The sequence below is a fragment of the Oryza glaberrima genome, chromosome 11 (assembly GCF_000147395.1).
Source record: "Oryza glaberrima chromosome 11, OglaRS2, whole genome shotgun sequence".
In the NCBI taxonomy this organism is placed as follows: Eukaryota; Viridiplantae; Streptophyta; class Magnoliopsida; order Poales; family Poaceae; genus Oryza; species Oryza glaberrima.
In genome coordinates this window covers 6,284,152-6,309,637 of record NC_068336.1, presented here as the reverse complement: position 1 = coordinate 6,309,637, position 25,486 = coordinate 6,284,152, and the positions used below count along the sequence as shown (strand labels likewise).

The following is a 25,486-nucleotide window of genomic DNA, read 5'->3' as shown; positions in this document are numbered from 1 at the left end:
TCACCAGATCAGCACTGACCCAGCCTAGATTACATATATAAATTTAAGAAGATGGTTTGGTTTCGATGGACGGTGATACGAAATGGGATGCCATGCCGGCGGCCGGCCAAGCTCAACGCTGGCACCGCGGCGAGGCGTTGTCGAAGGCGAGGCTGATTGGTGACTGTTACTTTAATAACGTGAAAAATTATTATGGTGAAAGTTAGCTTCTACCACCTATATATATGTACGGATTATAAAATGATATTTTAGTTTGTGGAAAATATCAAATTCAACATATTATTAACAGTATTTGTAGTACTGTTCACATAGTACAAATTATCCCTCTCTCTAGGGATTAGAATACATCTTCGTATAATATCCTCCATTCCTCCACTCATACAGTCATACATGGAGGGGAAAAGATCGATCAAATAACGTGATTTCTGATATACCATTTGCAGTACATTTTTGAGAGAAAAAAAAAACGCGTAGGAGGAATGGATGATGCATGTCCATCTTCGTAATCACGAAGAGATACATGCAAATCACCAAATTGAGATAATCTGATATGTTGCCCTTAATTATTATTATTATTATTTCATCAAAAAAAATTATTATTATTATTATGTACCCATATACTACAAACTGATGACCCCCTATATATATATAGTGACACTATCTACACTAATTTTCCTCACACCACAGAGAATTGAAACCATCTACCATCAAGCTTATCTAACGCCATCATCACGACCATGACGACCAAAGCCACCACCCTTCTCCTCCTCCTCGCCGCCGCCGCCGCGGCGCTCCTCTGCCACATCCACGTCGTCGTCGTCGCCGCCGACGACCCGGAACCGTGCGATCCGTCGGACATCACGATTGCGACGGTGAAGACCGGCGGGTCGTGGGCGGCCTGCCGGAGTTCCAGGTGACGATCGGCGACGAGTGCTCGTGCCCGGAGGGGGATGTCGTGCTGTCCTGCCTCGACGGCGTGCCCGCCGGCGTCGACCGGAGCAAGATCCACGCCGCCGGCGGCAGCGACGGGCTCTGCCTCGTCAACGACGGCCTGCAGATCGTGAAGGGATCGCCGGTGGTGTTCACGTACGCCGCCAGCGCGCCCATCAGCCTCGCCTTCGACAACGCCACGCCCGCGGTGCCAACGTTGAACTTGGTTGCAGGATTGCTTGAACCATCTTCCATTGAAACGATCTTCTTTTTATGGATCTGGGTGTCTGCTGATCTTCTCAATGGAGAAATAAATCATTGTTAATTCTATCTAGTCACAAATACTTGAATCGTACACATGAAAGTTCCTAGTTTGCTGCATTTTAGCTACTCCTACATTTCAGTGTGTCTAAAAATAATACTACTTGCATACTATGATGGGCTTAAAGATGACGTCGACTAGGTCGGCCCACCAATATTTTGGGCCAAAGCAGGCCGGTGCTTCTGTGACCCACGCTAAACTAATGGACGAAGCTAAAATTGTGATCGTGGAGCGTCCAAATTTAGTGCTTGTTGTTGATCGCCAAAAGAAAAAAAAAAAACAGACATCCAGTACTGTTTCTATCTTCTTCCCATCACCAACAAAGTTGTACGCAGCTGCGACGGTGGTGTTGAGCGGCGTGCTAACTGCTAAGTAAGCAGCGTGCTAGTGCTAGTGGACCAATTCAACGTACTACACTCTCCCAGTCCATAAATATATGACCTTTATGGATTAGATCACAGTAGCTTCATTTAGATTGAAGGAATTAATCATAGGAAATATGCTTAAAGCTTTTGGCCTCCACATTTTTTTTTCAAATAAGATGGTCAAATTTGTATTCTCCTTGTGTCAAGAATTACATGGAAAGATTGTCTGGTACATAAAAAGAAGATCGTTTCAATGGAAGATGGTGCAAGCGACCAGATTAGCACTTAATTTTAAACGATCTTCTAGTCTCTTAGAAGTAACTTTGTTAAAATTAAAATTAAGATTCACTGGTCTAGTCTCTTATAAGTGCTAGTAAAGATATGGCTTACCTGTGTGTGCGTTTATAAAGATAAGTATACATATGTATGTGAGCATATAGATTTTATATTATTTTTCATGTATAATTTGAAGAATGAGATAATCAATTGACCACTCTAGATTCTGCAAATGTTGTAAATCGCTTGAATTTTGAGTTCAGAATAATATTCCATTCTCTTTTACATTCTCCATTCTAAGATACTATACAACAATCTGCTATATTTTAAAAAGATGGAGCAATATAATATAACCGTCAGGCAAAACATTGGTAGTATTTCAGTCAATTTGTTTTAGTTCAGAAATTTGGGAAATGTCTAAGCTGCACCAGCCCAAGGCCTGCGCCTCTCCCATCGCCGCCGGCCACACACCACGCCGATATTCCCGTGCGCCGCCGCGACGCGCAACGGCAGGCCCTCTCCCAGTCGCAGGCCACAGCCGCAAGGCAAGCCCCAGAGCGGGTGTGGCCTCTCCCCCCACGTCGTCGCGGTAACCTTTCTCTTCACCTGCGATCGGCCAACTGCGCCGTCCCCGCCTGCACCGGCGAGCGGCGACCGTAGCCTGGGCCCTGAGGAGGTGAGGGTGAGGCTCCACCGCCGCCGAATCGGATCCGCCAGCTTCCACCTGCGACCGGTTGAGTGGATGTTGTCAAAATCAGTTCACCTAAGGTTCGTTCTTTTTTTTTTCTTTTTTTGATGATCTGTTTCACAGCATGCCTAGAGGAACAATTGCAAAATTGAACAAAGGTACTAGGAACACCAAAACAATAACTGGGTATAGGTAAATCAGAAATGGCCAAATTGGACCTATTTCCTGAAAGGAAAATGGAAAAGTAACTTGAACCTATATTCTCAACCAGCAAAATGAGTAGCACTAATTTACTTGTTAGCATCATAGTAATCCCCTCTAGATTCACATGGAAAATGCGAACATAAGCAGCATCTGGATATTTGTGAATATGGAAAATGACTGAATAAAACAAGCAAGCAAATATGCAAGAGTCCTAGAATAATAAAGAAACATTATTATCACAAAAGTTTCCTATATATCATCAGTTTCCTATGTCCTTCCATTTTAACATTTGCTACATGGGTTTCACTTCACAACACCACGCAACCAGTTCCTGCCTCAAGGATTCAGATTCTTACCTAAAGAAGAATGTACAAACCATTGCCAGCATGGACACCTCAGTTAACTCCAGAGCAGCATCTTAAACTTTTGTTTGCTTCAACAGACTCGTTATAGTATGACTGATGGAATTTCCGTTTTTTTATCATGACAGAGGATCCCGTTTCAGGTATTGGTCTCTCAGTTGCAGCATATTTCACTGCAGACTCAGGGTCGGTTGGATCAACACTCTTGAGGAACAGAACCTTGGGTCTATTCGGATGCTTCCTAGCTTCATTTTCCCAGATTTCTATTGTTTCTCTATTGACCATAGAATCAAGAGCAATTTCCTCAAGGTGTTCATGGTACTCAATCTTGATACCAGAAAGATCACCTAGGTCCTTGCAGAGCAGCTGAAGTGACATGAGATTTAGCAAAGCTCCTTCTTCGACTGTAGGGAGGATGGGATTTCGCACAATAAGGCATAAGCGTCGCAGACTTGGGAGATCCCCATTTTTCATGACGAAGCTACTAAGGTCTGTTTCAACCAGTTTGAGATAAAGCAAGTGACACAATGTGCAGAGGTTTGATAGATCATGCCCTGACAGATTAGTTGATGAAAGGCACAGTTCGGTGAGACCACACAGCGATGTAACAAACCGGGGAAACTGGCTTAGTTCGCCCTGAAGTTTCAGTGAGCTCAGATAACCATATGAGTTTTCTAGGGAACGAAGGAGAACTTCAGAAAAATTTCTGAAACGAAGTGACAGAGAACGAGCACTGATAGTGTCCATGCCAGCACGAGCAAATTTCTGAATGGCCATTGAAATCAAGCTGATCTTGCTATCCTCAGCAGTGGGCTTCCACCATATCTTGACCTTTCTCAGTTTATTCATTCGAACCATTATTTGCAGGAATTCATAGTCGTCATCTACCACCAATCCTGCCAGAGTCTGCAATTTACACTTTTGTGATAAGAATCTGTCGTTGATGCTAAATCCATTCCTTTGGATAAGCTTAATCTTTCCAAGCAGGTGAGATAGATGAGGCAGTGCGATGACTTCCACGGGCAGTGTTTCTATCCTTGTCTTCCTCAGGTCAAGTGTTTCCAAACAATGAAGCTCTTGTATTCTAGGAAGTTTTGTGATAGTTTTACCTAGACTCAGGTATTTTAGACGCAACAGCTTCCATATGTCCTTCAGATGATCGTCCTCTAAATCATTGCATTCTTCTAGATCCAAGACTCTCAGCAGTTCATGCCTGGAAAAATCAGAAGCATATTCCCCTGCTTTCCCGAAGCATGTCAGAGACCTAGCACGCAGTTGCTTGGCACCTTGCTGACCTGTCCGACAATCCGTCTCCCCCATGAAGCTGCTGCCACTTTTAGCGTTCTTGATGAAGATATGACGGAATTTACATGGGTTTGGATTACCAAGGGAGGTGATGAAATTGCCAGACATGGACTTGTGCAGCATGAATTCGTGCATGATACCATGAGTCCTGCAGGTCTTCACTCTTGCATTACTACTGGAAGCATCAATCGGCCGGATAATGTTCCTGTCCATTAGTTCCTGCAAAATTTCATCTGCGACCTCCAGGTCACAGCGAGAATATTGGCATTGTACATATCCTTCGGCTAGCCATCGTCTGATCAGACTGTTCCTCCTGATGGCATGGCCATTGGGGAACACGCTTGTGTACAGTAAGCAGGTCTTGAGGGCATGGCCAGGCAGAGTGCTATAGTTGTTCTCAAGAACCTGTCGCAGCTTCATGAAGGCACGCTCCTTCTCCATGTGATGACCGAGGCTGCGGCACACTTGTTCGCAGTAACTTGCAGTGAGCTCTTTTCGTCTTCGCAAGAAGTTAGCCACACTGACAAGAGCAAGGGGTAGGCCGTCGCATTTCTCGACGATTGGCGCCGAGTCCCACTCAATCTGTGCAGAAGAATGTTCATGCAAGACAGCTTCCAGCAAATCCCTGGAGTGATTCACATCAAGAGTTCTCATGTTGTACACATGACCATTACAACGGCTGCAGGCATTTGCTACTGGCTGGACAGTAGTAGTCACCAGTATTCTGCTGCTTGATTTTTCAGGGAAGGCTGACTTTATACAGTCCCACTGTTGCTCCTCAATGTCATCCACTACAATGAGATACCTGATTTTTTTTTCTCATGTTAGTATGATTATCATTCATTGGGAGAATAACGGAGGTCGCTTAGTTAACACTTAACTGGGTAAGTAACGGCATTTTTTTTCATGATAATCAACTACTATATGATAGTAGTGTCACTGAGTTATATACAGGTCTCTTTTGGGGTCTTGTGACATTGTGCGGTAAAAACTATGTTTAACATGTTCAAAGCCAGATTATCTATCCTATTTTGGCCGAGCAATATGGGGAAAATATACTACTCCCTCCGTTTCAAAATGTTTGACACCATTGACTTTTTAGTACGTGTTTGACCATTCGTCTTATTCAAAAAATTTAAGTAATTATTTATTATTTTCATATCATTTGATTCATTGTTAAATATACTTTCATGTACACATATAGTTTTACATATTTCACAATTTTTTTAATAAGATGAACGGTCAAACATGTAATAAAAAAGTCAACGGTGTCAAATATTTTAAAACGGAGGGAGTATCATGTAATTAACACATGATCAGCTGTCATCAGAAAGAAAATTGTCACCTATTAGCGTTCAGGTGCTGCCTAATTTCAGTTTGGAGTTGGTGCAGCAACAGCTGTTGTTCGGATTGTGCCCCCAAGGTTTGGCCATCTTGCTGACGAAGCTGCCTGAGCAGCGCCGACAGGAGGCCCCTGGCGTCGTCCTTGTGCTCCGACGCCACCACCCAGGCACGGCCGTGGAACCGCCGGCCGACGTCAGGGCAGTCGTACGCCGCCCTCGCGAGCGTCGTCTTCCCGGAGCCGCCGAATCCCACGACGGACACCACGCGCAGCTGCGACGACGGCTGGCCGTCGACGTCGTCGAGCAGGTCGAGAACCTCCTGCTTGGCCCTATCGATGCCGACGGGGCTGCGGTCGACGTAGTCCGCCGCCGGGGATGCTGAGGCTGATGACGACCCGCCGGCCGCGGCGGCGCCATCGACGACGGCGACGCCATAGTTGGCCCTCCGCTCGTGCGCCTCCTTCAGGCGCGACTTGAGCCTCCCGATCTCGGCGGCGAACCGGGAGCCGGCGGACAGGCGGCCGACGAACGACGCGTCGCCCTCGCAGGCCGGGCAGGGCAGGAAGCGGTCGAGGCAGTCCTCGACGTCGTGCGCCAGGTCGCGCATCTCGTCGACGGACGCGGCCTGCACGGCGGTGAGATCCCCGCGCTCCTCCCGCGAGAGCAGCAGCTGGTCGTGGAGGAAGCCGTCCATCATGCGGAGCTCCCTCTTGATGAATCCGATGTCGTCCTCGAGGCACTTCCATTGCTCGTACTTCTTCTCCAGCAGCGCGAACAGCTTCCCCACCACGATCTTCGTCAGAGAGCTCACCAGGGCGGTCTCCATGTCTCCTCCCCAACTCTCAGCAGTTAGCCCTTGTGTTGTCTCCAAATCACTCCAGAATCATTGTTGCTTCCTAGTAGTTTGTAGTAATTCGTGCGTAAAATTAACTTATTTCAGAATATGTATAATTGCCTTTACAAAAAGGCTTAACTAAAGTTGATAGCGTTCTTATGGCATCTAATAATTGACGCAAAGCAAATTGTTACTACTATGCGCGTATTGTGGGGACGGATCCGTCGCGAGGGCGACGTCACGAGAGAATGATGGATGTGACCGGCCGCTAAACACCATGGTGGTACGAAAACCAGTGGGCGACGAACTTGACTAGGCTGTGTTCTTTCCTGGGTGGGAGCGAGTTTGTTTCGTTTTTCTATGCGTACGTTTCCCGACCAACTAAACGGTATGTTTTTTTTAAAAAAAAACAGCTAGGTGGCCTATGCAATTGCGCGGCTAACACCCAAATAAAATCATATACTTTTTAAATATGATTTTACTTAAAATTTATCAAATAGCCATCTCGTTGTCTTAAGACTTTGAAAGACCAAACCTTATCATCTCCGTAGTTTTTAAAGATCACACCAGTTGCTATCCCATACTTTTTTCATCTTCTTCTTTATTTGTTTGCTCGATCTACCACTATTTCTATTCATTCTTCTTAGAACATTTAAAAATTGGATTAAATAGTTTTTAAAGTTTATTGTCTTGTTGGGTTTCTTTTTTATAATTTCTAAAAGTCTCATCAAACGCTGCCATTATACTCCTCTATGGCCCATTTATTTTCATTGGGTTTTTAAAATTCGAACATAATTATCGTTCGGGTTCAATTTTTTACTTTTTATAAGTCCCGCCAAACCATTAGCGGCTTTGCCATAGTACTCCTCTGTGGCTTGCCCGTTGTCTCCCTTCTTTATTGTCATTGAGATTTTAAAATCGAACATGATTATCATTAGTTTTTTTTACTTTTTAGAAGTTCTAAACCTTTGAAAATTGGACCTTGTAGTTTTTAGAGTTTATTGTCTTGTTGGGTTTCATTTTTTATAATTTTTACAAGTCCCGTCAAACGATGCCACTATACTCTTCTACGGCTCATCCGTCGCCCACTCTTTTTTGTTATTGGAATTCTAAAAATCGAACATAACTATCGTTGGAATTCATTTTTTATTTTCTAGAAGTCTCGCCAACCGTCGGCGGTCGACGGCTCTGTAACTATACTCTTATACACTCTGCCCACTGCTTCTCCTTTTTTTTGTCATTGAGATTTTAAAAATCGAATATGATTATCAATAGGGTTTATTTTTTTAAGTCCCGGCAACCGCCTTACCCGTTTGCTTCACGGTGTGTTTTATTAATAGTTTTTATATGTTGTATCGACCGCCACTACTCTACTCCTTTATTGGCCTGTTACTTAATTTATCTCGTCATGTGTTTTAGATGGTCTTAAATTATATATATTCCTATATGGACTCTAGACTCGTCTTTTAATATTTCTTTTTTTGAATTCCGTATTTTCTGTAAATCGTATTTCTATATAAACTCTATACTCTTCTTCCAATATTATTTATTTTTATTTTGGAATTTTTATTGTATTTCTATGTGTACTCTATACTCATCTTTCAATATTCTTTAATTTTTAATTTCGAATTTCAGTTACTTCTAAATTGTATTCCTATATTTGTATTCCTATATTGACCTTAAACTCTTCTTCCCATGTTTTTCTTAATTTCGAATTTTAGTTATTTGTAAATTATATTTTTATACAGACTCTAAACTCTACTTTTAATTTTATTATGTTTATTTCAAATTTTAGTTAGTTTTAAATTCCTATATGAACTCTATACTCTACTTCTAATATTCCTTATTTTTTAATTCCAAATTTCTATTTTCTTTCTTAATTGTATTTTTATATGGACTCTATACTCTACTTCTAATATTCCTTATTTTTAATTCCAAATTTATATTATTTCCTAATTGTATTTCTATATGGACTATATACTCTACTTCTAATATTCCTTATTTTTAATTCCGAATTTCAGTTATTTCCTAATTGTATTTCTATATGGACTCTATACTTTACTTGTAATATTCCTTATTTTTAATTCCGAATTTCAGTTATTTCCTAATTGTATTTCTATATGCACTCTATACTCTACTTCTAATATTCCTTATTTTTAATTCTGAATTTCAGTTATTTCCTAATTGTATTTTCATATGGACTCTAGTCTCCTCTTCTAATATTCCTTATTTTTTAATTCTGAATTTCAGTTATTTCCTAATTGTATTTCTATATGGACTTTAGTCTCCTTTTCTAATATTCCTTATCCTTATTTTTTAATTCTGAATTTTAGCTATTTCTAAATTGTATTTCTATATGGACTCTGCTTTTTCTTTTTCTTCGATTAATGTGAGAATTTCTAGGCCATGAGAGCGAACGTGGATGCTCCTTTTTCTATTCCTTTAATAATATAATAGATTTTCTATAGGAAAGTTGCTTTAAAAAGTCATATTAATCTATTTTTGAAGTTTAAAATAGTTAATACTCAATTAATCATGCGCTAATAGCTCACCTCGTTTTGTATATCTTCTCAATCTTCTCTATCTCCTCCTCAAACACAGGTGTATTTAGATTGTAAAGTTTTGTCGTGTCATATCGGGTATTATATAGGATATCGTATGGGGTGTTCGGATATTAATAAAAAACTAATTACAGTATCCGTTAGTAAACCGTGAGATAAATTTATTAATCCTAATTAATCCATTATTAACACATGTTTACTGTAGCACAACATTGTCAAATTATGGGCCAATTAGGCTTAAAAGGTTCGTCTGGCAAAGTAGTCGCAATCTGTGTAATTAGTTATTTTTTAGCCTATATGTAATACTTTATGCAGATGTTCAAACGTTCGATGTGACGGGTGGAATCTAAACAGAGCCAAACAATATTCACTTTATTATCAGAATAAATAAATAAAGTGGGGCCCTATCAAATATCAATTGAACACATGTAAATATTCTTTCACGAATCTAAAATCGTCCAAAAGCTTTTAAAACACTGTTCAGCCCTTTGATTCAAATAAAATTCATATGAATTTTAGAGGATTTCATTACTATAGGAATTTTTCCTATATAGCATTTTGAATAAAAGAAATAAATCCTATGAAATTCCTATGGAATGTCTAATGCCATGTAAGGCTGTGTTCAGATTTACGGGATGGGAACTAATCCCTCCCACACGGAAAATGGAGCGATCAATTAGCGCGTGGTTAATTAAGGATTAGCTATTTTTTAAAAAAAATGGATTAATTTGTTTTTTAAGCAACTTTTGTATAGAAATTTTTTTAAAAAACGCACCGTTTAGCAGTTTAAAAAGCGTGCGCGTGGAAAACGATGGAGAGGGGTTGGGAAAAGGGGGTGCCGAACACACCCTAAGTTTTGGAGGAAATCTAACATGAGGTAGAACCTCATGGAAACTTTCTTTTCAGTCTTTATCTCTCCTCTAATTCATACGTTTTTCCTTTGGTCCAATCAAACGATCATTTTTGTGTTTTGCAATCCTCTGTTTTACACTTACATTTATATCTTTATTCGATTTCTATATTTTTTCAATCCTGCGATTCACAGGACCCTAAATTACGCCATGGCCAATGCTCCAAGCTAATTAAGTGTAGTCTCACCATGCTTGAGGAGAATATTTGCGCTTGCTAGGAGAGAACCACATACCAGCAGAGCCGCGCGAACCCCAGCAGAAGTGCGTGTAGTTTCATTAGAGCCACGACTCGGACAAAGCGAGAAAAGGGCGAGGAACCACATTAGGGAGAGACCTTGCCCAGTGCCGTCGCCCCCACACCGTTGCAGCCAACTAACTCCCACACCGGGGGAGAAGAACAATGGTCATTAATATGGGCTCTTAGCCTTGCTAATTCGAAATATTTGCTGACAATAGAGAGAAAGAGGATAAATAAAACACGGTTGCTATGATTAACTAAGGCTCAACAATGCCTCTTACCCTCTATAAAATGAGAACATGTTGTACGAGAGTAAAAAAATGAAAAGAATAGTAATAATATTTTTATTAAAGTGTTAGAACCTTTGTGATCTCACTTTTTATAAGAACACAATATGTAAATATAATATTATATATTGTCTAAAAGTCCATGCTAGACACTACCATTGAACATACGTACATGAAAGCAAGTTTAATAGTATAGCCGGATATTGGCTCCAACAAATATTCACATCAACAGTAGAGCCAGTTAATAAGAGTAGTATATCTATAATAGGTAGCAGTTAAATTATTGACACATAAATTCCATGGATTTTTTTTAATATTTTGGTCCTTTTAAAACTCATTTTACCAATAAACCTTACAAAAACTTATTCTAGGAATTGACCTTTTTTCAACGCCAGTAAACCCTAGTGCCAAGTTCCAACATTTTGGCGCTCACAATGCTGGCGCCGACACTCTCATACCCTGTGGAGTAGAGCTAGTTAATAAGAGTAGTAGTATATCTATAATAGGTAGCAGTTAAATCATTGACACATAAATTCCATGGATTTTTTATATTTTGGTTCTTTTAAAACTTATTTTACAAATAAACCATTAGAAAAACTTATTCTAGGAATTGGCCTTTTTTCGACACCAGTAACCCTAGTGCCAAGTTTCAACATTTTGACGCTCACGATGCTGGTGTCGACACCCTCATACCATGTGGAACCTAAGTCACTGATTTGAAAGGGTTTGACTCAACTAACACTTGCGTTGAGGATCTATTTGTAAAAAAAAAATCAAAAGGATTTAAAATGTAAATATTTTTTTCAGGTGCGGAGTAGTGTGGACGCACTATAGTTAGCAAAGTTATTTATTATAACTGATTGTACCTCTATGAAAAGTAGAGCAGAAAAAAAGTAGACCTTTTAAGTAGAGGTATACTCTACTGTACATGCTTTAATGACAGGTCTAGTAAGAGAGAGTATAATAGCAGACTATAAGCCAGCTATAATCATATTTCGAGAAGATAAAAGAGGAGAGAGAAGAGTAGCGGACTACAGATTTATAGCTAGCTGCAGTACAGACTCTAATATGCAATGTGTGTATAACATGTGGAACCAGATATTAATAGTGTAGTATATGTTTACAGGTAACTGTTGTATAAATTGACTATTAAATTAACTATAGATGATTTGAAGATAGTAGTTGGCTATACTAGCTCAAAGATTGTAAAGTGGACGGTAACTTGTAGAGAAAACTCCCTGTATACCCATGAAACTTCATCCAATTCCTTATATACCCCTGAGATTTGCTTATTCTCTTTCATACCCCTAACTTTTAGTTTGTATCCCTTTTATACCCATTTCATTAGTTGACCGTTAGTTGACCATTAAATTTCTATCATAAAGTCCATTTATCCTTTGGTATCAAGAAAATATAAATTTATGAAGTATATTGATAAAATGTATAAATTTATTGTATGCGACTACTATATGTATATGAGTTTACATTGTGATATGTTATTTAACAAAAGTAATATTTTAGTTTCGCCTCCGAAGGGAAAACAAAAATAATTTCTATCTATGACAAAATTTATTTTAAAATTAATATTTTTTACCGTTAAAAACTATATATATAGCATATTTGTTATAGTAGTATGAAATTTTTTTATAAGATAAACCATGTTTTGCGAGATAGAAATTATTTTTGTTAAATAATATCTCACAAAATAAACTCATAAATAAAATAGTTGCATACAATAAATTTATACACTCCTTCAATATATTTCATAAATTTATATTTTCTTATATCAAGAAGTAAAATAGACTTTAAGATATGAATTTAATGGTCAACAGACGAAAGATGTATAGAAGGGATCTAAACTGAAATTTAAAGATATGGAAGGGAATAAGTAAATCTCAGGGATATATAAGGGATTGGGTGAAGATGCCCTACACATGGAATTTTCTCTATCGGCGTTATCCTACCTACGGATGGGGGAAGATGCCCTACTTGGTCTTTCGAGACTTTGGAAACAGCGAAGTTGGGTTGGGCGAGCCGCAGGTTTGTCTGTTGCTGCTTTTCTTTTTCTCTTTCATTCTTGAGTGCTGGGAGCCAAGGAGAGTATCTCTGTTGTTTCCTTATTGTAGTAAATTGCAAGAAATTTCTTCTGGATTGGGTATCTTGTTCTTGTTGGAGAATTTACCAGTTTAAACTTGTAGCCCTGGAAACAATTGATTCCGGCCACTAGACGGTCGAAATCTCAGGGCGAAAGGCTTCAATCTCTGTAGCATGGGGAAAAGCTCGGATATTTGGGGAGATGGAGGCTCCCAGTCCCAGGTTTCGGGTTTTTCATCTGCAATCTCCATGGAGACATCGATGAGTAGCCCCGATATGGTCGCTCTCGACCGCCTCAGCTGCAACCTCGAGAACCTCCTGTTGGATCCCACCTGCCTCAAATTCGCGGACGTCGACATAGTGCTCGCGGCGGGAGACGGCGACCCCGATGATGCCGTGGTCGGCGTCTATCGCTGCATCCTTGCTGCCAGGTGCAGATTCTTCTTGGACCTTTTCTCGCCGCTCCCCGTCGCGGCCACCGCCGGCGAGAAGCCGCAGCTGGAGCTCGCCAAGCTGATCCCGGGCGGGCGCCACATCGGCCGCGACGCCCTCGTCGCCGTTCTTGTGTACATCTATACCGGCCGCTGTAGAACGCCACCGCTGGATGCGGTGGTCTGCTTGGACGACAACTGCGACCACGAGGCGTGCCGGCCGGTGATAGATTTCGTCGTCCAGTGTACATACGCAGCCTCCGGTTTCCAGATTTCCGAGCTCGTCTCGCTCTTCCAGGTAATGACTACAGAATAATACAGATACTGCAATGTCTCCGATCACTTACCAAAACGAGCGTGTTTTTGCACTTGTAGGAGCAACTCAAGTTTCAGAGAATGTCGATGCCTATTATAAAAGTCAAGCGAATCAGCCATATTTACTTGTAATTAGCTCATCCATTCTATTAAATTTATTACGAAGAGTCCTGACCATTGGGTTCTTATGTTGCAGCGTCGGCTGTCTTACTATGTTAAAATCGCTCTGGCTGAGGACTTGGTTCACATTATTCTAGTCGCTTCCACATGTGAGCTTCCAGACCTGCTCAGGAACTGTATTAAAAGAGTTTCCACCTCGAATCTTGACAGAAGTTACCTTGAGAAGGTGCTCCCAGCCGATGTATATACCAAGGAGATTCGTCAATATTTGTTGCCTGTGTCACAAAATATCATTGCTGTTGATCCTGAGCATGAAAAGAGGGTTAGCAACATCCACAAGGCCTTATATTCAGATAACGTTTACCTTGTTGTCACGCTTCTAAAAGAGTATGCAATCACCTTGGATGATGTATTTGCCATACACTATGCTGCAGCCTACTGCAAGCCCAGAGTGTTAACAGAATTGCTGAAACTGGACTCTGCTGATGTGAATCTGAAGAACTATAGTGGATACACACCACTACATATGGCCTGTATGAGGCAGGAACCAGACATCATACTTTCACTTATACAGAAGGGAGCCTCTGTGTGGGAAAAAACATGGGATGGACGTGACGCTCTTACTATCTGCAAGAGATTGATGAGACAGAAAAACTACAATAGGGAGTCAGAGTTGCGCAAGAATAGAAGCAAGGCTTACTTCTGCGTTGAAATTTTGGACCAAGCGATAAAGTGGAAGCTCTTCATTTTGGAGGATCCAAGGGCCATACCTTTTCTGGCTGATCATTCTAATACGAGGCTCATAAACATAAACAACAGAGGTTTGGATGTGTTTTTCTTGTTTACTATTTCGCAGTTAGCTAGTTTGCAATAACTTAAAATTGTACTTTGTACCATATATTTAGTTGATCCGATGGTTTACTATTTTGCAGCAAAATATAAGCATTTTTAGACTTCAACACAGTCTTCGATATGCTACTTTGACCAACAATATCTTTAAAAAGTAAAATGTTTTAAATAAAAAGAGTTGCATATTATGATAGTTTGTTTAATGATAAATCTAGTAACATCAATTTTACATAATTGATTTTTTTTTTATCTTTTTGCTATTAATAGTCAAAGTTAAAAACGTTTAACTTGACACTATACTAAAAATGCTTATATTTGGGACGAAGGGAATAGTTTGCAATAACTTAGTAATTATTTCCACAAAATTCTGTATAGATTTTTTAGCTAAACAACTACTCTACAGCTTCAAATATTTAACTCAATGGTAATGTGTATAATTTCATTGAAACTTAAAACAGTCTCTAATTAAGAGTTAGCGCATAACCATAAGTGACCTTATTTTAGCTAGGTAATACTCCTATTGTTCTAAAATATATTAGCCTTTTACATGGCCTCCAGCATTGTAGTTTGACCATTGATTTCTTATCATAATATATTGTCAGTAACTATGATGTTAATTTATCATATGAAAATATATATTTTTAGAGCAGATCAAACATTAATTTGACACGGCCTTTGGGAGAAAGCTGAAGGGGAAATTACAGAGTCTTGAAACACAGAAAAAACATATGATATATTTTAATGATATTTTCCAATACGAGAATATCATATGAAAATATTTTCCAATACGAATCTAATGATACTACATGCATGACACTAAAGTACTAAATACACATATTTTTAGTTGAATTAATCCCTTTGTTCCAATATGTAAGGACTTCTAGGTCCATGTGATAAATTAATTACTTGTGACGTTGAGCCTGTTGAAATCCCAAAAGTCCTTAAATTTTGGGAAAATTTGAAACACCAAAAGTCCTTATATTTTGGGACAGAGGGAGTATTAGTTAGTCAAAATTTTCAAATTGATTTTCCTAAAAGCAAAGCGCCTTATAATTTGCAACAAAGGGTGTATATAGGGAGCTCTTGTTACCGTATTCTAAATTCAGATTTTGATACACTATCTTCGGGTTTAGATGCACATCTGAGTTCAAGCAAGCTATGTGAGTACACTACCAAATAACTATAAACAAAAGAACTAGATGAAAAGAAAGTTTCTCCTATATTTCTTTTATGTGTTGTGCCTTCTTCATTTGTTTCATATCCATCTTCCATTCCCATGAATGGATCCCTTCAGTAAAAAGTTCCACCAAGTCTTTTAGAAGTTGTGACATATATAATTTCTTCATCTATCTAAAGTCGTAGCTGTATTAAATCAGGTTACTTAATGATCTATGCTTGGTGCTTCCTTACAGAGAGAGACGTGAATACTTTGTTTAGTTCTTCATTGGGCGCCATGGGTTCTCTCCTCGGTAGGTTCGATGAGCTCTTGCATATAGAACAGAGGCAGAGTATCCAGAAACTTAGTATCGATCTTAGTGTCATTAACATCCAGCTAGTGAAGCTGTCGGAGGCCCGTAACCATTCCCTCACGGCAGCCTACTGGATGAATGATGTGCGTGAACTCTCCTACGACTTGGAGGACTGCATTGACCTACTCACCGATGCCAAAGCTGACAAGGATTTGATCAACAAGATCTTAGGATTCCAGAGTCGTGTGGATGAGGTTACTGAACGTTACCACAGGTATAAGCTTGATTCCACCATCAGTTCGAGAAATGTTGTGATGAACTATCAGCTTCTAATGGATAAAGAGACGCATATTGCTGACCTAGTTGGCATAGACAGTCCGATTACAGAACTTGACCAGTGGCTGACTGATGAACAACAACAACAACTCAACGTGGTATCCATTATTGGTGTTGGAGGGGTCGGCAAGAGCACTCTCGCCCAAAAAATATGGCACAAACATAGAGGACAATTTGAGTGCCGGGCTTTTGTGCAGATAGCCAAAATTCCTGATATGAGGAGGATATTCAGAAACATACTATCACAAGTTCGGCCACGAGAATCAACCAATGCATGCCAGGTGCACGACCTCATTGATGACCTCAAGGAATATCTGCTAGATAGAAGGTTTCCCTCTATCTAGTAATATTTTCTATTGTTGAAAAAAAGAGTGATGTTAATGAAAACGGCATCTAGAAACAATGCTTTCTTGAATCGCCACTTTCAAATATTTTTGCTTGACAAAATCAATCTGGAGAGAATAATTCCCCCCAGCCCAACTCCTTTCTTCCTTCTCTGACCTATACCAACTCTGTTCAAAGAAGTAAAATGTTCTAGGCATAGTAGTGATTTGGTGAAGTTTGTAATCAATTATTCCATACAATTCGAATTCTCTTTATTTGTTGTATCTAAGAATATGCTAGCTGTTTCTTTTTATTTTTCTAAAAAAAAATCTTCTATCCATACCTTTTCCTTACTTTCTTCTTTTTTGCTATTTGCCTGACTAAGCTTAGTTATTATGCTCAAAAATATTTTTCAGGTACTTTATTATACTTGATGATTTGTGGGCTACATCCGTATGGGATGTTGTTAGCCGAGGTTTTCCAAAGGGTAATTGTGGCAGCAGAATACTCATAACTACAGAAATTGAGAAAGTTGCTAAGGCATGTTGTGGTTATCAGTCTCGTTCCATATTAAAGATTAAACCTCTTAGCGATGACCTCTCAAAAGAACTATTTGGTAATATAGTTTTTGGTTCTGGAAAAGGATGTTCCCAACAGTTCAATGGTATTTCAGATGAGATTATAAACAAATGTGCTGGTCTTCCTCTGGCACTGATCAGCATAGCCAATCTTCTAGCAAGCCAACGGGAGGCACTAGAGAATTGGAAATATGTGCAATTTTTTTTACATGAAAATCTGCGAAAGAATCCAACTTTTGAAGAGATAATGAAACAAGTATTGAACCTTTGCTACAGTTGTCTTCCCCACTGTTTGAAGACATGTCTGCTGTATTTTAGCATATATCCAGAGAACTACATAATTTTGAAGGAAGATTTGGTGAGGCAATGGGTAGCTGAAGGTTTTATCTACGCAAAAAAGGGGGAAGACATTATGGATGTTGCTACGATCTATTTTGATAGGCTTGTCAATTTGGGATTGATCCAATGTATGGATATCAACGATAATGATAAGAAGCTGTGCTATGCAGTGCATCACATGGTATTTGATCTTATTACATCTAAAGCCACAGAGAATAATTTCGTCACTATAATCAATTATTTCCAAACGACAGCAGAACTTTCTGAAAAGGTTCGTCGACTGTCCCTTCATTTTGGTAGTGCAACATATGCTACTGTACCAGCAGGTATTGGACTATCGCAAGTACGATCACTTACCTTTTTTGGGCTTCTTAACTGCATGCCTTCTGTTATCGAGTTTAAGCTTCTTCGAGTTTTAATCCTGCATTCTTGGTGTGAAGATGGAAACATGACATTCGATCTCACAGGAATATGTGGATTGTTTCGACTGAGATATGTTCAGATCACATGTAATGTCACTGTACGGCTACCAACCCAGATGCAGTGCCTAACGCAATTGGAAACCTTTGAAATAAATGCAAGAGTAGAGTCTGTTCCATCGGATATTTTTCATGTTCCGAAATTGCTGCATCTTTGCCTTCGAGGTGGAGCAAATTTTCCAAACAAGAAATCGTTCGCTCTGGATCTTGGTGCATCAGGCAGGGTGATTTCGTTGATGGGCTGGAGCGAAATGTTCTGTCTCTTCCTTCAGATACTTGAGATTTTACCGCCCATTTGCATGTTTTCACGACTTCCTGAATGGATCGCAAGGCTCCACAAGCTCTGCACTCTGAAAATTGTGGTAAAGGAATTTCTGAAAAATGATATTGATATCCTCACAGGATTGCCTGCCCTTTCTATCTTGTCATTGCATGTCTGGCAACCTACTACAGAAAGGATTATATTCCACCGTGCAGCCTTCCCAGCTCTGCGGTGTTTCAAGCTGTGGTGTGGTGAACTGTATCTTGTCTTTCAGGAAGAAGCACTGCCAAATCTTCAGAGGCTAAAGATAGGATTCAATGCCCACAGAGGAGAACGGTATGGTAATATGCTCGAGGGCATCGAAAACATGTTAAACTTGCAAACGGTCGATGCACGAATTGCGGCTGCTGCTGGTGCAGAGGAATCCGACAGGAGTGCTGCAGAGTTTGCTGTCATGAACGCCATTAGCAAGCATTCAGCTTTAACCAGCTTCAGCATACGAAGGGTTGACCGCGTTGATGAAATGTATGTGCCTTTCCTTCCTCTATTGAAGTTTCAGAAAATAATTGTTATTCATGTTTTCCTACTATTTTTCCTACAGAAATATAGAATCACTGTGAAACACATCTTTATCTGATGTGCACACATTGTTATGGAGAATAAAGTGTAGGTTTAAATTATTCAGCAACTACATTTAAGTAAGTAGGCTATGTGCCTATTTATGAGTTTTCTGAAATTATAACGTATCCATTGCCATATTCATCATCGAGAAAATCTTTTGTATACCCCTGAAATTTTAGCTAATCCCTTTTATGGCCCTTGAATTTTGCTTACTTTCTTGTATACCCCTAAAATTTGATTTTGATCCCTTCCATACCCATCCCATCAGTTGACCGTTAGTTGATCGTCTAATTTCTATAAAGATGACCATTTTACCCTTTGGATGAACACAGAAAACTTATGAATTACATTATTAAAAATGCAAAAGTTTATCGCATGAGACTATTATAGTTATGAGTGTTTTTTGTGCTATGCATTATTTATCACAAAATTTATTTTTAGATAATGAAATGAAAAATATGTATTTATTTCTTTAAAAAGTCATAAAAAAGAGGAGCACTCATACAAAGATAGGACTACTAATGCTCACATTTTTTTTATGAATGCTCCCGATAAAAAAATCCATTGTCCTATTAAAGTTTCAAACAAATATTTTAATATATTATATTTGTTTTAGTTTTAAAATTTATGTCAAAATTTTTTGCACTGACTATTTAGTCTCATTAGTTTCATAAAATGCTATTATGCACTCAAACAAATTTTTCAATCGTTTTTCAAGTTTATATTTAAACCTAAAGCATCAAGGCAAAAAAAGACATTTGCAACCAAATGTAATAGTGAAATAAAGGAAAATGTAACGGTAGGGGCATGGAAGGGATCAAGTTGAAAATTTAAGGGTATAGAAAAGATCGGGTAAATTTCAGGGGTATGAAAGGGATTGAGTGAGTTATCAGAGGTACACAGGGAATTTACTCTTGATCATATTGCATCTGAAGGTAGTTAAACTAAATAATTGAACCCACCAATGTACATTTAGAAATCTCAATGTGTCAAAATCAGCTATGTTCTAAGGGATACTGGTTCCCACATTAATAAGAAGAAAAAGAATCATATAGAAGTTCTAGGAAAATTTGGTGGAATATGGAAAATTTTGTGGAACCATATTGGCATATTCTGATTTTGTGAGGATTGATCAAAATATAAAGATATTATATTTATTGCAGTCATTGCACAAATTCAATTGAAATGTTCAATTATAAAGTTGTTGTGAGATCGTAAGTGTCTTTCACACTCAAAAAACTAGCTTACGAGGTGAGGTGCTCTTTTACTATTAAACAAGATTCCTCGCCCATCCACAACCAACATAGAACTATCGGACAGTTGTTGCAAAGTCTGCAAGAATCAGCTTTGACCAGTAATTTCTATTCATATATCTAGGCATGGTCTCTATGAAAGAATTTATTACTTAACATACTTCCTTGTGTCATTTCCATTTATGCAAACCCTACAGTCTAAACAATAAATTTGATCATAGTTAACATGGGTTGACTGTGCACATTTCTAGGATGTTATTCTTATGTGGCTTGATGGAATATAATGTATACATTCTAATTACAAATCTTTTCCACAGTTAGGCACTTGGTTCAACAAAAAGACTGCAAGATAAAACCTTCATACGCAAAATTAAATATGTTTAATCCCCTTTTGTCGCAAAACAAGATACACTGTGAATTCCCTATCTCTTTTAGGTTCTTATCTCCTGTTTTAACGATGAATGTGTTACTGTCATCAGGGTTCCTCAATGTCCGGATCTTTCAGCAGACTCTTCACATCCAGATCCCTTGCAATCAGATAGTACCCCCAACATGACATCTGAATCATGTATTTCTGGGGTAACCAGTAATCCCCGATTGCTGGATCTGGTACTAAGCTCTTCACACCACCTCGAGCCAGACAGTCTCCCCACAATGACCTCTGAAGCCTGCACTTCCGAGGTAACTAATCTGCAAGAGAGCAAACCTGGTACTGATCATCAACGCTGCCGACACCCAGGATGTTCGAAACTGGCGAGAGGGAGCTCTGGCCATTGTGTTGCCCACGGTGGCGGTAAGCGATGCCAGAAAACCGACTGTAATAAGCTATTGAAGGGAAGGATCGACTTCTGCAAGGCACATGGTGGAGCTCGCGTAAGATGCAAACATCCTGGCTGTAGAAAGAATGCTGTTGCAGGTCGCACCGACTTCTGTATAGCTCATGGAGGAGGCAAGAGGAAGAGCCGTGCCACGGTTTCAGGCGACAGCGATGTGGCGACATCAAGCAAGGTGACCGAGGGCAGCATGGAAGGGACGACGAAGTGGGATGATACCATGGGTTGAGCTATCTGTGTTTAGTTTTTCTTCATTCCTGAGGAATATTGGCCTTCTGCCCTTCTTATAATTCGGATCTCTAGGATAGGTTGATCTGTCATGAGTCAACCTACGATTTTAGTAGGATGGTCTCTACCTCTATTGTTTCAGTTGGGGCCACCCTTAAAACAAATGAAATACAGGACATCTTGTCAGATAAAAGTTAATTGCAATTTGCAAACTTTTTGTTGTAGACAAGAACACTATTTGTCCGCGACTGATGGTTCATATGAAGAAACTGAGAAAGCTCAAGGTATGGTGTGAGGTCACGGCTGAACGTACAAAGTATCAGCTTAATTGTCAGTGGCCATTCAGAAGTTCACTCAGGCTGGCATGGACACTACCGGTGCTGTACGTTCTCTATCACTTCGTTACGGAAAATTTCCTAATCGGCTCCTTGAATTCCTGTAGCAGGGCGAGCTGAGCCAGTTTCCGCAGTTCGTCACATCGCTGTGTGGTCTCACCGAGCTGTGTCTCTCATCAACAAATCTGAATGAGGAGGATCTATCATATATTTGCACATTGCACCACTTTCTCTCGATCTGAAACTGGTTGAATCTGACCTTGCAGGGCTTTGCCATAAGAAAAAGAAATGGTGATTTCCCATGTATGCGACGCCTATGCCTTGTTGTGCAAAACCCCAACCTCCCTACAGTCGAAAAAGGAGCTTTGCCGCATGTCATTCAATCCAATTGCTCTGAAATCAAGATTGAGTACCGTGATTACCTTGAGGAAGTTTCTCCGGATTCTATGGTCAACATAAAAACAATAGAAATCTGGGAAAATGAAGCTAAGAAGCATCCAAATAGACCCAAGGTTATGTTCCTCAAGAGTGTTGATATACAACCGACGGCCAGTCCATGGTGAAATATGCTGCAACAGAGAGATCAACATCTGAGATAGGATCCCCTACCATGATCCGAAAACGGAAATTTCATGCTATCCAATCATACTATGACAAAAAAAAAACACATATCCCCCGCATCGCTCTCGCGCGGGCGGCTCGGGGGCGAAACCCTAGCCGCCCGCACCACCACTCCCCCTCCTCTCTCTTCACCTTGCCGCCGCCGGAGCTCGTCAACGGCGAGCCGGGAAGGCGGCGGCGAGGCCTTCCACTGCAGCAACCCTTTCCTTGGCGCGAGGAGGACGGAGTTGGGCTGACGACGTCTACCACCACGGCCGGAGGCGACGACGGCGGGGTAGCTCGGGGTGGCGGCGGATCCGGCACTTCTTTGGCCAGATCTGGCCGCCCCACGTCCGGATCGGGAGGCGCGATGGCCAGGGCTCGCCGACGGCGCGCGGTCGGCCGTGGGGCGTCGCGGGCCAACGCGGGGTGGCGGCGCGGCGCGGCCTGGCGGACGGCGGCGGATCCGGCGGTGGCCGGATCTGGCCGCCCTACCCCCGGCCCGGGCGGCCATGGGACACTGTGGTCCAGCACGGGGCGGCGGCCGGGGGTCGGCGCGCGGCAGCAGCCCTCACGGAGGGCGGGGCCAACTGCATCCGAGCGGCGGCCTCTGGGCGGATGGACGGCGGCGGCGGCCCTCCCGGAGGGCGCGGCTAGATCGTGGCCCATGGTCGGCGTGGCACGGCATGGGCGGTCGGACGGCGGCAGTCTAGCCTTCTGGTGCAGCGGTGGTGGCGTTGGGGTGGGCATGGCGGCTCGTAGGCCTAGAGGCAGGGCGTGAAGGGAGTGATGGCAGTGCTAAGGGAGCTGGCGGCAGTGGGTCGTCTTCCTCGCTGCCGGCCTGCACCCTCGCCCTTCCTGGAGCTCCTCCCCTTCTCTGTGGGTAGTTTCTATGTTGGATTGAGGCGGCAGCCGGTTAGCGAGGGGAGCTCAGACCGCCGACGCGACGCCGTCCAATTCCGGGTTCTCCTTCGGCCAAAGCTGACAAGGAGGCCGACGGGTGGCGGGACGGAGGAGGTCTGGGCCAGTTCCCAGGGTGGCGGCAGCTCTATGTAGCAAGTGTGGTGGTCGGCCGGTGGAGGGGCACCGGCGCGGTGTGGTGGAGGCCTCGTGCTGATCTGCTTGTGAGGTGGTTCCTGAGTTGATGGGCGACGAACCTCAAGCAAGGTTGAAAGGTTTCCGGGTGAAAGCCTCGCCTGATGATTCATCGGGCTGGCAGCGCCTACGCTTTTGGGCGTCGTAACCCCCTTGAGGGCGCTGGCAAGGATACCTTTCTCCCTTGGCGAGTTTTCTCTAGGTGAAAACCACATCTCCTTAGATGGGCGATGGCGGCATCCTTGATGTCGTGACCTCCTTGGGGGCATCGCTTTTAGAGTCTCGTCTTTGTGGTGTTGTCGTTGGCCCGGCGGCGATCGGCCACGCATAGCGGGAGTCGTCTCGGTGCTAGGTTTTTCTCTCAGTGGGTTGTGCTTGTGTGATTAGCGTGTAGCTTTGGTTGTGCATTTCGATGCACCTCCGACCTCGACAGCCTCTGTCGAGTTTTTTTTTCCTTGTAACTTTATTCCTTCTTAATATGTTTGGATGGCCTCCTTCGGCCTTCCCGGCGAAAAAAGTCTATCGAAGCAAACAAAAGTTTCAGATGCTGCTCTGGTGTTAATTGAGGAGTTCAATCCTGGCAACGGTTTATAGATTCTTCTATAGATCTCTGAATCTGAATCCGTGAGGCACGAGCTGGTTGTTTGGTGTTGTGCAGTGATATGTAGTTCCTATCACATCTTGTGTTTATTCTAGGACTCTTGCACATTTATTTGCTTGTTTTATTCAGTCATCCCCCGTTTTCTCAAATATCCAAGATACTGCTTATATTCGCCATTTTTCGTGTGAAAACATGAAGGATTTGACTATGATGCCAACAAGTAAAATATCACTACTCATTTTGTTAGTTGAGATATATCATAGGTTCAAGTTCCTTTCCTTTTGTTTTCACGAAATAGATCCAATTTCCGAGTTTTCCTTCAAATCTAGGAAATGTTGTAACCTATTCCCAGTTATTGTTTATGTGTTCCTAGCACCTTTATTAATTTTGCACTTGTTCTTATAATAACAACGGTGTGAACAGCATCGAAAAATGCTGTGAAACGGATTAACAGAGGGCCTTCGGTAAACCGATTTTTAGCAAAATCAGCAATCCACTCACAATTGATCACAATTGAGAGTTGCATAATTTCAAAATCCATTAGAGATTTAGCCCAAGAAATTGATGGGCCGGCCCAATCCACATCAACTTCAAGTCCAACATAGTATTATGCAACTGGAGTACTTATTATAAAAAGTATGCAAGTACTTTTAATATTTCTTAGACACATTGAAATTTATATGTTTTCATTTCAATGTATCCGTTGCAAATATTTGTGACAAGAGGGAACTAACAGTCAATTATTTTTTCCATTCACCAGATCAGCACTGACCCAGCCTAGATTACATATATAAAAAGATGGCTTCGATGGATGCCGGCGGCCGGCGGCTAGCCAAGCTCAACGTTGGCACCGCGGCGTGGCGTTGTCGAAGGCGAGGCTGATGGGCGCGCTGGCGGCGTACGTGAACACCACCGGCGACCCCTTCACGATCTGCAGGCCGTCGTTGACGAGGCAGAGCCCGTCGCTGCCGGCGGTGTGGATCTTGCTCCGATCGACGCCGGCGGGCACGCCGTCGAGGCAGGACAGCACGACGTCGCCCTCCGGGCACGAGCACTCGTTGCCGATCGTCACCTGGAACTCCGGCAGGCCGCCCACGACCCGCCCGGTCTTCACCGTCGCGATGGTGATGTCCGACGGGTCGCACGGCTCCGGGTCGGCGGCGGCGACGGCGACGTGGACGTGGCAGAGGAGCGCCGCGGCGGCGGCGGCGGCGAGGAGGAGGAGAAGGGTGGTGGCCTTGGTCGTCATGGTGGTGATCGAGCTAGTGATTTGATGCGTTTGCTTCACTCTCTTTTGTGTGAAGATTTAGTGTAGAGAATGTCACTATATATAGATCATTTTGGAGGAACATATATGTAAATATGGGCAATATATGTCAGATTATCCTAAATTAGCAATTTGATTGTATCTTCGTGATTACGGCGATGGATTTAATTCAATCCCCTGATGAGTGAAGATATTGTTCTACGTGGCTGTGTATATCCATTTGAGAGACTGGATTTCTATATATCCATTGTCTTTAAATTCTACACATTTTTTTCTTTCTAAAAGTACAGTGCAAGTGGCTGATATGTTATCATCATTCTACCGGAAGTCGTGCTCATAAACTGTGTAAATTGAGGAAAAAAATGACAAATTTATGTGTCAATAGTATTATAATTAAAAGATTTTCATATGCTGAATAATTTGATGATAT

The 25,486-nt window shown here is 41.5% G+C and overlaps 3 protein-coding genes and 2 pseudogenes across 6 annotated transcripts; 3 read left to right on the top strand and 2 right to left on the bottom strand.

Annotated features, from left to right (window-relative positions):
• The first annotated feature begins 737 nt into the window (after positions 1–737).
• LOC127754714 (uncharacterized) lies at positions 738–1,255 on the top strand (annotated as a pseudogene).
• An 885-nt stretch (positions 1,256–2,140) lies between these two features.
• LOC127754027 (disease resistance protein RGA4-like) lies at positions 2,141–6,621 on the bottom strand. Its single transcript, XM_052279481.1, has 3 exons — positions 5,798–6,621; positions 3,142–5,257; positions 2,141–2,617 (listed from the first exon to the last, which is right to left on the bottom strand). Exons 1-2 carry the CDS (start codon positions 6,619–6,621, stop codon positions 3,181–3,183), a joined length of 2,901 nt encoding a protein of 966 aa, XP_052135441.1. The 3' UTR covers positions 2,141–2,617; positions 3,142–3,180.
• Positions 6,622–12,586: 5,965 nt separating this feature from the next.
• Positions 12,587–21,533, top strand: LOC127755589 (disease resistance protein RGA5-like). 4 transcript variants are annotated; one of them, XM_052281269.1, is made up of 6 exons: positions 12,587–12,667; positions 12,826–13,450; positions 13,664–14,408; positions 15,849–16,569; positions 16,982–18,748; positions 20,577–21,533. In XM_052281269.1, the coding sequence occupies exons 2-6, from the start codon at positions 12,896–12,898 to the stop codon at positions 21,157–21,159; spliced, it is 4,371 nt and encodes a 1,456-aa protein (XP_052137229.1). In that variant the 5' UTR covers positions 12,587–12,667; positions 12,826–12,895; the 3' UTR covers positions 21,160–21,533. The 4 variants fall into 4 exon arrangements, with proteins under 4 accessions (XP_052137229.1, XP_052137230.1, XP_052137231.1 ...); XM_052281270.1 differs by having other exon boundaries at positions 12,633–13,450; positions 16,982–17,808; positions 17,950–18,748; XM_052281271.1 differs by having other exon boundaries at positions 12,633–13,450; positions 16,982–18,323; positions 18,498–18,748.
• A 516-nt stretch (positions 21,534–22,049) lies between these two features.
• Positions 22,050–22,874, top strand: LOC127754713 (uncharacterized; annotated as a pseudogene).
• A 1,571-nt stretch (positions 22,875–24,445) lies between these two features.
• On the bottom strand, positions 24,446–25,067 carry LOC127755591 (uncharacterized). The gene has a single exon (XM_052281272.1). It carries the CDS (start codon positions 25,036–25,038, stop codon positions 24,628–24,630), a length of 411 nt encoding a protein of 136 aa, XP_052137232.1. The 5' UTR covers positions 25,039–25,067; the 3' UTR covers positions 24,446–24,627.
• Between the last annotated feature and the right edge of the window lie 419 nt (positions 25,068–25,486).

Excerpts from the sequence above, each read along its gene's own strand:
- LOC127755591 (XM_052281272.1), bottom strand. The coding sequence starts at position 25,038 with ATGACGACCAAGGCCACCACCCTTCTCCTCCTCCTCGCCGCCGCCGCC.
- LOC127754027 (XM_052279481.1), bottom strand. The coding sequence starts at position 6,621 with ATGGAGACCGCCCTGGTGAGCTCTCTGACGAAGATCGTGGTGGGGAAG. Across the intron at positions 5,258-5,797 it reads CAGCACCTGAACGCTAATAG|GTATCTCATTGTAGTGGATG; the intron begins GTGACAATTTTC and ends AAAAAAAATCAG.
- LOC127755589 (XM_052281269.1), top strand. The coding sequence starts at position 12,896 with ATGGGGAAAAGCTCGGATATTTGGGGAGATGGAGGCTCCCAGTCCCAG. Across the intron at positions 13,451-13,663 it reads AGCTCGTCTCGCTCTTCCAG|CGTCGGCTGTCTTACTATGT; the intron begins GTAATGACTACA and ends CTTATGTTGCAG. Across the intron at positions 18,749-20,576 it reads GTTGACCGCGTTGATGAAAT|GGTTCCTCAATGTCCGGATC; the intron begins GTATGTGCCTTT and ends TACTGTCATCAG.